A 16,915-nucleotide genomic window follows, 5' to 3' on the forward strand; every position below is an offset into this window, starting at 1 on the left:
AAGAGATTCTAATAATGAGATACCTATTCCAAAGGATCCTTGGATATTTCCTCACAGCATTTCTTCTCTCCCCTTACCCAGGGTGTGTGATTTTTTTATTATAAATATATAGATATGTAATCATAACCTTTTTAAACAAGGACTAGATTACAAATTTTTTTTCCAGAAAAGCATAATAAGGAATGATACATTAGTATGAGAATGAAATTAAATTTTAGTTAATTTTAATGAATAAAAAATAATTTGTTTATTCCAAGTGATTTTTGTCCAGGATTAAAATGATTTCCAGGAAATAGAAAGGCTAATAGCATTTTCTGAACATTTCTAGGCATAGATAAGAGATATAAGACCAGATTGGCTCCAGATATCATTTCTTGGTGGGGCGCTTTCAAATATACATACAAAAACATGATGATGTTAATTTTATATGACCTTTCCTGGTCTCATTAGTATCTTTTGTCTGGTCACTTTGGTAGAAATTAGTAATGGCTTTGGTCTGGGTCCCAGTATAGGCAGTGTGGGATAGGAGTAGAGCTGTGGCTTCAGCCAGTCACAACTAGGATCAAATCCTAATTGTGTCACTTCCTTAAGTGTGACTTCACACAATTGACTGAACCTCTCTTTAGACCAGTGTCCTAGTATGGGGATAATAACTTACTTGAAGGACTATGGTAAGGATTTAGAAATAACACATGTAAAAGTGTGTGGCAGGTAAGAGATAATCAGTGTGTGACAGCTACAATTTTAAACAATTAAGCAGCCAGTAAAAATTAAATAAACTCCTTTCTTTAACATACTTTTCTTTCTCTAGCCTATGTATACCAACCACAATGGCAACTATGGTAAAATAGATATCTGCACAAAACTAAAAGAAATTTACTACTCAATGTTTGTTAGTATGAAAACATTTTATATATAGTTTTTCTTTCTTTTTGAATTTCACTGAAGGAGTTGTGTAGTTGACTACATATATTAACATGAATTTCTTACTCTTGGCAAAGGAGGCAGAGAAGAGGGAAACTAAGTGAAAATTTGTCAACCTATGCTATCTGAAAGAAAAATATTTTTTTTAAAGTGGAATTGGGTACAGTGTTTTAGATCACTTTTTTTTCTTTTTTTTTGAGACGGAGTCTTGCTTTGTTGCCCAGGCTGGAGTGCAGGGACGCGATCTCGGCTCACTGCAAGCTCCGCCTCCCGGGTTTGTGCCATTCTCCTGCCTCAGCCTCCCAAGTAGCTGGGACTACAGGCGCCGGCCACCACGCCCTGCTAACTTTTTGTTTTTCATTTTTTGTATCTTTTAGTAGAGATGGGGTTTCACCGTGCTAGCCAGGATGGTCTCGATCTCCGGACCTCGTGATCCGCCCACCTCGGACTCCAAAACTGCTGGGATTACAGGCGTAAGCCACCGCACCTGGCCTTAGGTCACTTTCATCTGGGTGGGAACATGAATGTATTCATGAAAACAGCACTTCCACAGGCAAGAACTTCAGTAGGGGAGATGAGAAGGATAGGGCTGTGGACAGAAGCAAGAAAATGAGTAAGGCACTAAAGGAGGAAAGCACAGTATATTACTTGGGGATAGAGAGAAATTCATGTTGGCTGAAGCCCTGTTTTCCCACCTGGGGACTTCGGAATTATTCAAAGTGATCCATGAATACTTATATACATCAGGTATTGTTTGTGGACAGAATAAAAGTTAAACACATGCAGGTGAATTTGTTTCCTGGGGCTGCAGTAAAAAAAGCACCGCAAACTACAGGGCTTAAAACAACAGAAATTTATTCTCTCATAGTTCTGGAAACCAGAAATCAGAAAACAAGGCAACAGCAGGCTCCTGCTGTCTCTGGAGGCTCTAGAGAAGAATCCTTCCTTGCCTCTTCCTCACTTCTGGTGGTTCCCAGCAATCCTTTGCTTTTCTCAGCTTGCAGCTGCTTAACTCCAATCTCTGCCTATGTCTTTACATAGCCTCCTTCTCTGTCTTTACAACGTCTTCCCTCTGTGTGTCTCCTCTCTTCTTATGAGGACATGGACATATTTGGTGAAGGGCCCACTCCACTCCATTATCTCATCTTAAGGTCACATTCACAGGTACTTGAGGTTAGAACCTGGATGTATCTTTTTGGTGGACACGATTCAACCCAAAATGATGTGTATATGTATTTCAAATATATGTAGATGTGTGATTTTTTAAGTGAAAATTATTTAAATAGCATTATTAACCTGAAAGTAACAGTTCATCACTGTAAATTTTCTCAATTAATGGATATTAAAGGAATACATCTGTCAGGTAGGAGTCTAATAGTCTATAATTCTTTTTAATGATAAAAAGAGTTGTACACACTGCGAAGGGTTGGGATCTGTGGTATAGGGTTCCTGTGGAAGAGAATGAGATAAAACTAGCAAATAAGCTAAAGTATGAAGGGTCTTTGGTACTGATAGGACTTAATTTCTTAGGCAAAGACAATTACTGGTGATGTTTTCACAGATGCAGTGCATGTATGTAGAAGCTATTGTGACGAATACAGTAGAATCCTGGACCACTAATCTGTCCATCAAGGTGGAACATTAGGAAGACTATCATGTAAGGATGAACTGCAGAAGAGTGAGTGTGGAAACAAGGAGACTAGGTATGAAGTGACTAGAATCTAAACCAGGATGACTGCAGTGAGAATGAAAAATATGAGATGAATGCTAGACCCGCTCCCACGAAGAACGGGCAGAGGTATGACAATTTAATGGTGAATAAGTATGTGTGTATGGTGCATTTGTATGCATATTTATATGATGTTTATGGGTACATGTTTACATTAGGCTGTGTGTATATCTAGTTCATTTATGATTCCAGAATACTTATTATTTCAGTACCATTTGACATTTTTTAATTACTTGCTGATAATTTTCCATGTCTCAACACAATCTTTTTCTAAATGAAAAATTCAGAATCACTCATTTCAATTAGTTTAATTTTTGGCATACAAATATGTATTGGTTGGTAGGCTTCAACATTTTAACCATTCCCAAATTGGGTCAACTTAGGATACAAATATAGAATTCTATTTTGTGTTTGTGTTCCCTCTTTAAGAGGAAATTAGTGGAGCAACAAAGGTAAAAGAAGTAGTGGTAGTTGGAAGAAACTGACGTTTAAGTTTGATGAAGAAATTCTAAATAGACACCTAGAGAGGCTAAATGAATTCAAGTCCCCAAGGCAGGACAAATTGCAACCACTGATCCTAAAAGAATCTGAAAACTAGATCACTGAACAACTCTAATGGTCTTTGAGGAGTCATAGAGAACTAGGAGTGCCAGAGGATTGAAGTGCTAAAGGCAGGGGGAGGTTAATTCTCAAAAATCCATAGCAAGTAGCTTAATATCTCCAAAGAAAGTAATAATACTTCACATCAATATATTTTCATTTAATTTTGCTCAGATACAGAAACAGAGAGTATCCAGACTGCAGCTAGACAGTTGTCAAGGTCCCTTACGGTATCCTTTGGGAAAGCCAGAGGAATATGTGTGCTAGTTATCAGCACACTATGGTAGCTAATTTATTATTGAAGGAGTATACTAAACAGGTGCTTATAAACAACTTAAATCAGTTTTCAAACTTTTTGACTACAATTTGCAGTAAGAAATACATATTACATCATTACCTAGTAAACATACATATGTATTTTTATGTACATGTGCGTGTAATTAAAGCAGATCTTATAAAACGGTACTTACCCTTACAAAATAGATTTTGAAATTTCTCAGTATGTGTGTTTCTATTCATTTCATTAAAAAAAAAAATCCTGTTGGTTGCAACCCACTAAATCAATTTCATGACTTCCTATTGGGTTGGGACCCACAGTTTGAAAATGTGAATTGATTCAAGCAGAGTGATACTGGTGACTGCTGAGCTGTTTTCATCCTGTTCAATCAAACATTTGAATGGAGGTATAGAAGGAATGTTCCCAAATTTGCACATAGGCTAATAAGACAATAAATTATTTGCATGATATAATCAGGATTAAGAAATTCCTAGCAGATGAAATTTAAATGGATAATTAAATAGAAAATTTGTATTAAATAATTTTTTTTGTTTGTTTTGAGACAGAGTCTTGCTCTCTTGCACAGGCTGGAGTGCAGTGGCGTGATCTCTGCTCACTGCAACCTCTGCCTCCCGGGTTCAACTGATCCTCCTGCCTCAGCCTCCTGAGTAGCTGGAATTACAGGTGGCCGCCACCACACCTGGCTAGTTTTTGTATTTTTAGTAGAGATGGGGTTTCACCATGTTGTCCAGGCTGATCTTGAATGCCTGACCTCAAGTGATCCACCCGCCTTGGCCTCCCAAAGTGTTGGGATTACAAGCATGGACCACCACGCCTGGCCTTAAAATAAAATTTAAATTTAAATTGATATGTTCTATTTTGTACTTATATCTCAAAGTCTACATGTAAAGCTACAAATTGTAGATATGCTGCTGCTAAAAAAAACCAGTAATAACAAAAGAAAACACCTTAGTTTTTCAGGTCGATAATTATTTCATGCAGAAGCTATTGTGGTTAATAAAGTAAAATTCTTTATTAATCCTAATTAATGCTTGATGGTCTAATCTGTCCATCAAGATGGAACTTTACGAAGATTACCCATGTAAAGATGGACTGGAGAAGAGTGAGTGTGGAAAAAAGGAGACCAGGTATGAAGTGACTAGGATCTGAAACAGGGTGGCTGCAGTGAGGATGAAAAAAATGGGATGAATGCTAGACCTATTACCAGGAAGAATGGGCAGATCTATAACTAATTTAATGGTGATAATAATTTCAATATGAGGAGAATGGAACCAAAATTATTTGAGAACCTACTACCTGCCAAATTACACGAATCGTTAGTGTCATGTTAAGAAAAAAATCTAAAACCAAAACAAACCAAACAGATCTAATTTGATTTGGGGCAACACTAACAGGAGCTATATTGCTAAAGGTTGAGGGTGAGGTAAGAATTTCTCTCTGTTTTATACAGGTCTAAACCCACATCGAATTTGGAGTATTCTGTTCAGATAAAGTTTAGAGGAAAGCAAGAAATGTGTTCTTAAAGAACAGGTGAAGGAAGTGGGAATATTTAGTGTGGAGAACTGCTGTTTCCATCCATTCATTTTTGAACATATTTATTCAATGTAAATTATGTCAGGCAAGGTAGATGCAAAAAAAAAAAAAAAAACCCCAAAAATAATGACGCAAAATAACTGTGGGTATTTTCCGGCAGCCAATGAAGGGAAACATTATTGATTGTTACTTGCTACTACATTAAGTACCTTAAATGTATTAGCTCCTTTAATCCTATAAAGTAGTATTATCATCCTTACTTTGGGTTGAGTAAACTGAAGCTTTGAAGCTAAAGTCATTTTCCCAACATCACACATATAAGTGGGTGGTGGAACTAGAATCTAAATCCAGCTTCCATTGAATCTGGGGCATGACTTCTCAACCTCTCTGCAATATTGCTTCCTGAAACTCAGATTCACAGGTTTCTTATCTTTGAATGGTTGTCCTTAGGAAGTATGGGTATGCAAAAATGCATAAAAAATTAATATTCACCACATAAAATATATTTTCTAATCTGGAGATTTAAAAATATACATATTAGGTATCTTCTATTATTATGTAGCTTTTATTTCAAAATATTGTTAATGTAAATGTAAAGTTATTTGTACATTTTCAGGGAAAAGGTTTTGTAGGCCAAAAAGAAATAGACCTGCTGACTTTTCTAAACTTTATGCTTTTGGGATGGTATGGAAGACATATAACTGTGCAATTATGCAGACTTGCATGTGGTTATAATTGGTATTACATGTGTTTATAGGTCATGCAACACACATGCCTGTACACTAAGGACACAAAGACACATTGACTATATGCTAGCTGCTCAGCTGAAATTATTTTATGGAATTCTTACTTCCCTATGGAACACATATTATCATCCTTACTTAAGGAATGAGGAGACTGAAACTCAAATAGCTTGAGTAGACTGCAAAGGTAGTAAGTTGTAAGTATGACTCAAAGAATCATGCACTTTCCACAGTATCATAGCGCCTGTGAGGAGCTGATCGTCTACTGGAGAAAGCTTTTTAATTGGTAAGCTCTTTTAAATATCTCTGAAATTGCATTAAGTAGGCAAAAGAAGTAGAGTTTTCCTACTTAGAAATGGTGATATTATCTTTACCCACTCACTATCTTCACTAAAGAAAAATGAGCAGAAAAATACAACCAAGTGCATATACAGACTGCTTAAGAAAAAACACAAGAAAAATTAAAATGGAAATGTTAAAAATGATGTTAAGCTATTCATTCAGAAAGGAAATAGAAAGTTCAGGTTATTACTGTCTCTCAAAGTACTCATGCAAGAAGTCTAAAAATAGCAAAAGGTAGAACCTGCTGCCATATAGATATATGCACAGTGGGTAAAAAAACTTAGTGTGACAACCTTTCAGTCTAGATTTATGTATTTTAAAAAGATATCATTTTAAACTTGCAAATGAAACAGTACTCTTAAAAGCAGATGATACTCACTTGGGACAGACAAAAATGTAGTAGAAGGATATAAATGTTACAGGATTTTTCAATTATATAGTATATCTCAAGTCATACTATTATGACTTGTATGTTTTGTAAATTTCCCGTACAGTTTCAAGCATTCTAGCATTTTATAATTCAATTGCCATTTAATTTAAATGGACATGCTAGTTACCACTGCTTTCAGAAGTGTTTGCTTAACTACTTTAACAATTCAATCACTTTGGTGCAAGTTTAAACAAACAGACATGCAACCAAGAATTCATGCTAAGTACTGGTTTTGAGGAACTATTTTATAACCTATGGTACTTAGAATTTTACCGTGTTCCCATATCCTGGGAGTTAACTTGACTGGCAGGTCCAATTAAATATGAATAATAACAAAACTGATTATGGTGGATTTGTATATTGACCTTTTTCATTTGAGATGACAAAACGATTTGAATATACCTCAAGATACCTAATATTTCTGGTGACTTGCAATAATCTTTATTGAAAAGGGAAGACCTCATGAAATATTAAAGAAAATTATATCCTTCCTTTCAAGGAACAGTCATGCCTATTTAGTTTTAATTCAATACTAGCAGCAAGACTACTGTGTACATTTTAATTTTTAAAAATTAAAGGTTTATTTTTTGTCTCTTGTATCTGTGCAGACATAGATATGTACTTTTCTCACACATCAAGGCTGGCAGTGAGAATCACCCATGTTTTTAGATAATTTCTAAAGTCCTCTGAATTGTACGTGCCTATGAAAAAAGGAAGCATCAATAATTGGCATCATACCTGAGGATCGTCAGGATTTTGTCGTTCCCACCAAACTACCCCAAGTGTCACACACTGCAGTCTTTTTAGGCTGGGAGGTGAGTTCAAGAGCTGTTTGTTGTTCCGAGCTTGATCCAGAGTGGATCACTGTTTGACAAGTTCTATTTTAAGTCGTGCCTGAGTGTGCAGGTGTCAGCCTCTTTCATGGCTGTAGAAAAAGCACCATTACACTCCATCTGTATTCTTCCCCCGACAATGCATGATCGCCCCCCCCGCCCCCACCCCGTGCATTTGTTTCTGCTTTGCCAGCCACTTTTTCTTTGGGAAATTCTAGGGAGGGCAGGCGGACAGGACTGCGAGGAAGGGCGAAGAGGGGCAGAAAGAGGTCGTCTGCCACTCCCCTACCTTACAAGGCACGTGGCACTGGCAGTAGCAGCAGCTGGATGCAACAACGGAGATGAGGAACCTCCTCCCAGCAAGAGGATATTGAGAGAAGGAGGAGGTGGCAGCGAAGGCAAGACATGCACACTGTGTCCTTCCCCACAGGGAGAATCCGCCCTCAAGGGAAAAACCACAAGGAAGCCACTACCCGCCCCGCCTCTGCCAGCTTGCCCCAGTGTCTGGCAGCAGTCCCCATGCACCTGCTCACCTGTCTATCCGTTCGGGGTGGTTGGGGGAGGGACGAGGGGTGTCGGGGTGGGTGGGTGGGAAGAGAAGGAGGGCAGGGCAAAAGAGGGGGTGCACCGAGGGCTCCGCCCCCCCGAGGCTGTGCGCAGGCGCAGTGGCTGCTACCGCAGGCAGGGGGCGGCAACATGGCGGAGTGAGCGGCGGCGTCGGGGCTTCACAACAACAGTGGCGACCGTAGCAGCGGCGGCAGCGGCGTCAATAGCATCGGCCATAGCCGGAGCTTCAGCACCGGCCAGCGTCGTGGCCAGCTGCTCGCGTCCTAGGGCTTCTCGGAGCGGCTGCAGCATCTCCGCGGGGGGCGGGCCGGGCCGGACGGACCGGGAGAGGGAGAGAGCAGAGGCAGCGGCGGCGGCAGCGGCAGCGGCACACCTGCTGGGCGGGCACGGCCGCTTGCCTGGCAGCGGTTAGCGGTACCGCCACCGCCGAGAATAAGCCTGCGGATCCCCCGCCGCCTCCGCGGGGGAGAGCGCCGGAGCGGGCCGGGCTGAGGCGCAGGCGGGGAGCGGGCCCGGCGCCGCGGCGCTGGTGGATGCTGGGGCTCCGAGGCGACGGCCGGGGGGCGGGGGCCGAGGCAGGTATAACGGTACCGGCGGCGGCAGCGCCGCTGCTCTTCCCTTCTCCTCAGGAGGGGGGCCAATGGCGAGCGAGAAGCCGGGCCCGGGCCCGGGGCTCGAGCCTCAGCCCGTGGGGCTCATTGCCGTCGGGGCCGCTGGCGGAGGCGGCGGGGGCAGCGGTGGTGGCGGCACCGGGGGCAGCGGGATGGGGGAGCTAAGGGGGGCGTCCGGCTCCGGCTCCGTGATGCTCCCCGCGGGGATGATTAACCCTTCGGTGCCGATCCGCAACATCCGGATGAAATTCGCAGTGTTGATTGGACTCATACAGGTCGGAGAGGTCAGCAACAGGGACATCGTGGAGACGGTGCTCAACCTGGTAAGGAAAAGGCGTGCTCTCAGTCTGCTTCCCCAGTCCCCACATACACCGTCCCCAGCGCCTTTCGCTCCCACCCTCCACCCCCAGGGTCACACGCGCCGCGCGTCCCTGGGAGCACAGAGCGTTCAGCCGGTATTGCCCAGCGGGTGACCTGCCTGCGCGTTGCTAGAGCCACGCCACCTCCCTACTCTCCTCTTTCTGGTCCTCTCCTGCCACCTGAGCGCAGTGCCCAACTTAACACCGCTTCTTACCACTTTTTAGGACCACGAGTAAACCAGTACCCGCGGTGAAGGTTTTGGGTCGACTTTAGAGTTTAGTTAGGAGGTGAGGAGGCCTCGTGTTCTCTGGGGTTCTTTTTCTCACACTCTTAATTGTCCGTGGTGTCGCTCTCCGAGGATGACAGCCTTGCCCCTGGAGCCTAGATTCCCCCGTGTTGCTGAAATGTGAGAAGCGCATTAGCTTCCAACTTGAGCAGCTGGGGTGTGATGTTTTCGAAGGAGACAGAAAATGATGCAGTTTTGCATCTGTCTTTAAATATTCCAAGGCCATGATGGAGAGTGTTGTGTCTGTATCCATCCCCCTCCGTCTCTGAAGCAGCCGTCCCTTCTTTGTAATATTGCCCTGAATATACTGATCTCTTAGTCATTTTTTGTGCACACAAGGTGTGTGAGGACACCAAATCATACAGGTTGATTTCTGTGGTTACTTTCAGTAGTGTGGCATGTGGGTAAAGACTAAAGGAAAGGTTTTAAACGCAGCGGTAGGTTTTGGTTCCTTTCATGGTAAGAAAGAGTTACTGCAGAAGTGTGTATGACTTAATGTTTTGCGCTATCTACAGAGAGGCTCAGAAGCGTTTAAGATGTCAAGGAAAGAAATGGAAAGAAATAAGGAGAGGAGAATCATACATTGAGGATAATTAACAGTAGTTCATATTTAGTGCTTTGTAAATGGAGGTTTTTTTTTTTTTTTTTTTTTTTAATGCAGCCAAGCTTTTTAAACAGTTTTCTCTGCAATAGATCTAGTCTTTGACATACTGTAAGGTTGGGCTTTGGGAGGCAAGACATAAATCGAGAGCAATCAGTTGAGTATTGTATTTGGTGTGGAGTCACAGGAATGTAACAATATGCTCACAGGGGTACTTCGTTAACACCCATGCAGTCATTTTTCAGCTAAGCAATTATTTTTACTTACTCTGTTGGAAAACTGAGAGAAAGCTGCAGCTACATCAGTGGTGTCCTGAGACATGCATTAGATAATGTCTACGGTTTATGAACCTCATAAATGCACAGAAAAGTTGAAGCTGTTTTTTTCCTTTTGCTAGTGTGTCAGGTCAAAGGTGATTATCTGTCTTTGTTATATTCATTGCTGTTTAAAACAAAACACCTCTTTTTACTTTCGTGTACCTTTCAAATAAATCATCATGAAAAGTCAGTGTAAGTTTGAGGGAATGTCACTAAGTTGATATAACCAAGTTCTTTTCAGAACACTACTAGAAATAAGGTTTTCTTGAATTTTAATTTTAACTAGCTGCAAATAAGAGATCAGTACTTGCCATTTCTTTTTAAAAGAAGATAAATGAAATCTCAAACTGTTAGTATGTTAGCAGGTAACTGTATTTCTGTAATTTAAAGGAACACATTTTTAGTTGCAGTTTTGATCTAACCAATATCATTTATACGTTAGATTATATTAGGCTATTTTAGTAAGTATTCCTATGCTTACTTAATACATTTTAACCTGGTAAGAGGCAGTAGAGCTTTCACAACCTGGAAACTGATTTGAATGTATAACCAGTTTGGACTCTGCAGCAGTAGCAATGTATGCTGAATCAGTTCTTAACAGATGGGGTTTTTTAGATATATGGTAGACTAAGAAAGGAAGTGAAATGTTTCTCTTGAGATAAAAAAGAAATTTAACTCTTCAGAGCAATGAAAATCTGACATGAAGTTTCAGTATGCAGACGTTATTTTAGAGAATTTTACCATTAAGCTTAGAGTCACTAGAAATAAAGTAATACTGAGATAGTATATCCTGAAATCCACTTAAGACTTTGTAACTGCAATGATATTTGGAATTTAAAGAGTTAGGTTTAAAATTTCTTTGTATATATTCAAAGAATGCAATAGATTTTTAAATAGAAACTTTTGGAGAAAAGAATAAATGACAAAAGGAGCTGTTTATTAGTACTAAGTTGTTAATTATATTAATTGTGGAATATAAATTAGTCATTTGAAGTGTAATTTTCTTGAACTGTAGATTTAGAGCTTTATTGTCCAATACACTCATGAAAATGTCATATGAAAATTTAAGTGGATTCTCAAAAATATGTGGAAGTCATGGGCATTTAAAAAACTAATTATCAAACTTAATTCTATTTATTTAATAAGTAAACCAATAAAATTCATATAGGACACTCAGTGACTCGTTAGAGTTTGGAAACCTTTAATATTAAATCTAAAACGATTTTTTTAAATTTTCAGTTTTAATTTAACACATTAAATAAAAATGTAAAGTGAAATAATGAAATACCTATTACTGTGCCCTGAATGACAGAAAAGAATGGAGAACTAATGAAACTTCAAAAAAAAAGAGGAGTTTCTACCTTAAACAATACCCTTGTCTCAGTCACCTTTGTCAGTATATTTTTCTTTCTTTTTCCTGTTTATTTTTTCTTCCTATGTAAGGATACTCATAAATACTTGGTTTTTAGGTGCTATTTCTCACATGCCTTGGCCAAAGAATTAAAAGCTGGGCAGAGTGAAGTTTAAGCATGCACTAAAGTGTAGGACTTCTTCAACAGAGCAGTGGCTGTAATTTTTCTGCTTTGTTTCCCAAAGGTCTAGAGACCTATTTTTACTACTAGGTGGATTGTGGGAGTTTGGTGAAGAATCACCAATGTGATATGATATAAAATGAGTGATTTTTATTAGAGATGTATGTATTTTGTATAATGATGTTATAGTTGACTTAAAACATTGAAATATGGAATGGATAATGTTAGGAAGATAGGTAAATTAGTTTGTGAATAAAGTTACAGTCAGAGTGCATTGTCAAGGATTTTGCATTGTAGGTCTACTAATGAAAGAAACTGATCCTTAACAAAGTTTGGCTTCTGGAGGAATTATTTAAAGTGGCAATATAAGAGAATTTAACTACAGAGAAGAGATTTTGTTGATTGTTTTCAGTTGTAAAGCTGGCATACTACCTAATCTATTACTTCTTTTGTAAACACACTTAACATATGTTTATATAAGCTTTATCCATATTTGAAGTAAAAGCTATGTAAATATCATGTGTTATCGTTGCTTATAACATGGAAGTTTCTTTTATAAACATAAATTTCTAGAAAAATATGTTTATAATAGAGGATTAATATTTACTTAGTGAAAGAATTCATAATTTTTTTGCAATGGCTTTCTTATGTGTATAGTATAATTCTATGATTATAATTATGGAATTTAATTATAGACTTGAAGATTTTTTATGAATAACTGAATTCATGAAATTTTTTTCATGAAATTTTTTCATGGATTTGTAGTTTTTTTTCATGTGTTACTGTGAGTTATATCAGTGTGTCCAGTTGTAGAAAATGATATTTCCTCTGATTTTTTTTTTTACATTCTAAGTGGCATGCTGTTGGCTGAACTGGAAGCCTAACAAGATGCTTTGAGGGGATTTGTGGTTTACTAAATTTCTTTCATCTTGGCTTATGGATCATGGTATTTTGGTTAAAAGGGTAACTTTAAGGTTTTTTTTTTTTTATACTTGAATATGGCAGTAACTCTTCTTCCTTAGAGTTTTTTTAAATTTGCAGCTTGATAGTCATAATTTTCATTTTAAAGATATTTAGAATTTTACAAACAAGGTGTCTTCTGCATTTGAATTATATTTATTTAAAAAATATACAGTTGCATCTTAGAATCATGGAGGTCCTTAATACTAATAAAACCACATTTATATTAAAATAATTTCCTGCATTTTAATTTATGTTGATATGTAAGCCTTTTCGTATTAATTTGAGTTGTATTTTATTTTCATGATTGGGTATGGAAAATAAAATTCAGGATTCATATGTAAATGCTCGAGGTTTCAATATCTTGAGGAATTTTGAGATTTTCCATAGAAATATTAATTTAGTCACATAATGACACTAAGGTAGCAAATATTCTATGGTCAGTCTAAGATCAAGTTATATTAATTTTAAATAAATGTTTTGTGTATTGCTAGCTGCTTTTTGGCAAATACTATGCTGTTAATTAAAAAATATCTCAAGATTCTTTATTCTTTTGCTATACTTTTCCCAAACTGTGTGAAATAATTTATTGGGTCTAACAGACCCAGCCCCCGTTTTGTGTCACTGGTATAGCTGTATTATAAAATTCAGTCATCTGCGTTTTTTTTTGTTTGTTTTTTTGTTTTTTGTTTTTTTTACTGTATACTGAACGTATTGTTATGCATTAGTTCCAGGTTTTCCATTTCTTGTCTTTATACAATGTCAGCATATCTCTTTGGCATCACATATCACCCTGTAGCATTGCAGTTATTTGTGTGTGTTTCCCTTCCTAGGCTGTGAACTCCATGAGGGCAGGAGTTGATTTTATGTATATTTATTTTTTGTATTTCTAGGCCTTGGATAAGTTAAGTGCATTTGTAGTGTGCAGGACACTATCATTAGGCAGTAATGATTATGGTCAGTTTCTGAAGTTATATTCAACATTACGGTCCAGACTTAGGATCCTGAAATAAACTCATATATAAACTCAACTCATATAAACTTCATGTATTTCTTATTCCTCAAACTAGAAATATGTGTTCAATGTGTATGATATTACCTGACTATGTAGGCATTACTGCATATGTAGATGTTATTTTGAACTGGCATCTGTTAGTAAGTTCAAATCTGGTAAAAACTTTTCAGTAAACTTTTATGTATACTCAAATATAATCACATAACAAAGTCATGTTGTTAACAAAGAAAATACGTAATGCATTGAAGAGAAATTATAGAAAATATTGTTAGCATTTGTCATATTGCCAAGAATAGTGGACATCTCTTGTTTTTGTGTGTCTGGCATACATTTCACCTCTTTGTAGTGGTACCTCAGTTTTCCTTTGATGACTCATTCATTCCCCATTTGTAGTTCAGCTGGTTTAGGTGGGTCTACCCCACTGCCTGCCTTAAGGGTCAGACATCTAACCTAGGTGTGGCAAGAATTGTGGTGATTGGTTCAGGGACAAACATTTAACCCAAGGGTAGCGAGCCAGAGTAGGTTCCAGGAATTGTGCTGGAAGGCTTTCTGATGGGGATGCTGAATGTGTAAATTCTTAAGAGTTGTAGGTCCCTGTCTTAGAATTTGACCAGGTGTGAAGCAAATAACCTCATGATTCTGTTGGAGAACCTAGAGTTCTTTATGTCTGTGGTGATTATCTTCTAACCATTAAATTATCTCCTTTAAAATTTACCATTGTTATTTATTTCAAATCAGTGTAAGTTGGGTTTTTTGTCGCTTGTAAACAGAAGGAATCCCCAGTAACATAGACATTAGTATCTGGAAATGACACATTGTAGGAAACACACCTTAGATTTTGAAATGGAGTGGAAGGCAGTGAGAACTTTGTGGTCCTCTAGCAGTTCCTTTTTACAGAGCAGCTGTTTAAATTGTCACCTGTGTTATCTTTGTCAATGGAACTACTGAGGTTGGAATATTAGGGATGTTGGAATGTTTTGGTCACTTTTTGGGGTCTTTGATACAATGTCTTTTAAGAGAGCAGTTAACTTTGGTCCAAGTTAGCATGCTTGAAAGCAAAGCAGAAAGAAAATGTAGCCTTTCCAAGGCAGAGAGGATCTTTCTGCCTGTAGCTGCCATCCAAGATAGCAGAGAATTAGAATATTAAAGCTTTGTAGGTCATAAAGGCCTAAGTTTTTACCCCGTGCTAAAATTGCCGAGTAAAGCCAAGAGTTTAAATTAGAACCAAATAAAGTTCTGTCTGATAAGCTTCTCCCAAGCCTCTCATGCAGTATACGCCAGCCTTCTGACCGAAGTAACAGTAATACAGTTGTGAAGAGCTTTAAGATAGGATGCAACCAGGGAGCAAGTGATAGAATAGCTGTGCCTCCTCACCCAGTTTATTGTTTCACATTGCTTCAAGGAAGATCATTAAGCTGAGGGTTAAGGGGATAAGAGTACTGGGAAGGCCTATTGCTATGAGACTGAAACTTAAAAGCTGACAAGATCCTGACAGGATCTCTTGTTTTAGTTGCGAATTCAACTCCTTTGACTTAAGTAAATTGACGAAAAACTTACCAAAGTTTTAGGGAAGCCATACTTTGAGAGAAACCTCAAGCCTGGTAAACAAAGGCCTGCATTCTTTTACTTCTAAGGCAATTCTAAGCTCCAGCAGTATAGCTGCTAGAAGGAAAATCTGCATTATGGAGGATAATAAGTGAGATCTTCTGAGATAGTGGTAGTGAATGCGTTCATATTGGCCGACCCAAGGAATTCCATTAGCAAGGACAGGGAATTCTTGTTACTCTGACCAATGACATATGGTTTATGCTTTGAAATTAGTTATCATGGTGTTTCTTTAACCTTCTCCAGTCTTCTAAATGCAGTTATTGTTTCTTAATGTTCTTTTACCATTGTATATTAATTAGAAGGTATAGTTAAATTTATTACATAGCTATGTAATTGGTCAGGTTTGAGGTACCACCAAGAAGAATATTGTCATAACACAAAAATTTCAGACTTGAGGTTAGATGCAGTAATTTGACTTTGTCTTTTTTCACTCTCTGGTAAGGTGGTAAGTACACTTCCTATTGTGTCTAAGATAGCCATGTTAAACATGGGTATTTAAGTAGTTATATGTATGAAAAGAAATGAGTGTCTGAGATGGGTGGGTAGCCAAGGACTCTAATGTTATAGATTTCTGCCGGTTTTGGCTGCCTAGCATCCATTCTTTCTGCTGTTAACATTCTCGATTTTTTGATACTCTTTTAGGGAGTCATTCTTGATTTTTATGGTCTGGGGCTTCACTGGACTTTATCCTGCTTTCCTGGACCAGACAGAGAAACTGACGTCTGGCCCAACAGTAACTGGTGTTGGTTATAAAATTTAGCTGCATTTCTGAGACAGCTTGATAACTTCTTTCTGAAGAAAGAAAAAGGTGCTTTCGCTGGGGTTGCTGAAAATGTTAGAATGTAAGTCTAGAATTGATTGCAGTCTGCACCATGAAGGCAGATTCTACTTGAGAACAGAGCTGTTAGAAAGGCATCTAAAACCAAGCCATACATTGCTGATGGCAGCTTTGGATCCCCTCAAGACAGTTCCATCTCCAGATATTTCAGTGCATCATTTTGCTTTAAGCCAGTTTGAGTTGGGTTTCTATCCATTTGTGCCGCGATATTCTAAAGTAAAAAATATTTAAATACTAATGTTTAAATTAAATATTCTAATATTCTAAATTAAAAAATTTAGAATATTCTAATTTTCTAAATTAAAAATTTAGAAATATTTAATTTCTAATATTCTAAATTAAAAAATTTTTAAATACTTTAGGTATTAAATATTACAGGACGAAGCATAAGAAAAATGTTTACTTGTCAAAGGACTTGATATATTTCAAGAAAGAAGAAATATACATGGTTAATTAATATAAAAATACTCACTTTGGCTAAATAAGAACATAAGGTAACAGATAACATGAAAAGGAAGTGATTAAAAAGAAATGACCAGCTGGTCATGGTGGCTCATACCTGTAATTCCAGCACTTTGGGAGTCTGAGGTGGGAGGATTGCTTGAGCCAGGGAGTTCAAGACCAACCTAGGCAACAACCCTGGAGGTTGAGTCTGCAGTGAGCTGTGATCACGCCACTGCATTCCAGCCTGGGTGATGGAGTAAGACCCTGTCTCACAAAAAAAGAAATCATGATTGTTTGCTAGGGCAAGTTAAAATAATCTTAAATGCTCTTTCTGGGCTCGTAAA

At 38.2% G+C, this 16,915-nt stretch overlaps 1 protein-coding gene and 1 long non-coding RNA gene across 8 annotated transcripts in view; one reads left to right on the top strand and one right to left on the bottom strand.

Annotated features, from left to right (window-relative positions):
* Positions 1–270: 270 nt before the first annotated feature.
* On the bottom strand, positions 271–7,976 carry LOC129011385 (uncharacterized). The gene is made up of 3 exons (XR_008493313.2): positions 7,722–7,976; positions 7,338–7,524; positions 271–1,513 (listed from the first exon to the last, which is right to left on the bottom strand). It is a non-coding gene; the product is annotated as an uncharacterized LOC129011385 (long non-coding RNA).
* A 118-nt stretch (positions 7,977–8,094) lies between these two features.
* NBEA (neurobeachin) overlaps positions 8,095–16,915 on the top strand; it is a 754,643-nt gene continuing 745,822 nt past the window's right edge. For 6 of the 7 annotated variants that reach the window (XM_063650755.1, XM_063650757.1, XM_063650758.1 and 3 more), the window contains exon 1: positions 8,126–8,933. In XM_063650755.1, coding sequence (XP_063506825.1) covers positions 8,640–8,933 — 294 coding nt within the window. In that variant the 5' untranslated portion in view covers positions 8,126–8,639. Of the gene's footprint in view, positions 8,934–16,915 lie in introns of all 7 variants that reach the window. The other variant, XM_054446222.2, reaches the window with a different exon arrangement.

Source organism: Pongo pygmaeus, chromosome 14 (assembly GCF_028885625.2).
Source record: "Pongo pygmaeus isolate AG05252 chromosome 14, NHGRI_mPonPyg2-v2.0_pri, whole genome shotgun sequence".
NCBI classification, from domain to species: Eukaryota; Metazoa; Chordata; class Mammalia; order Primates; family Hominidae; genus Pongo; species Pongo pygmaeus.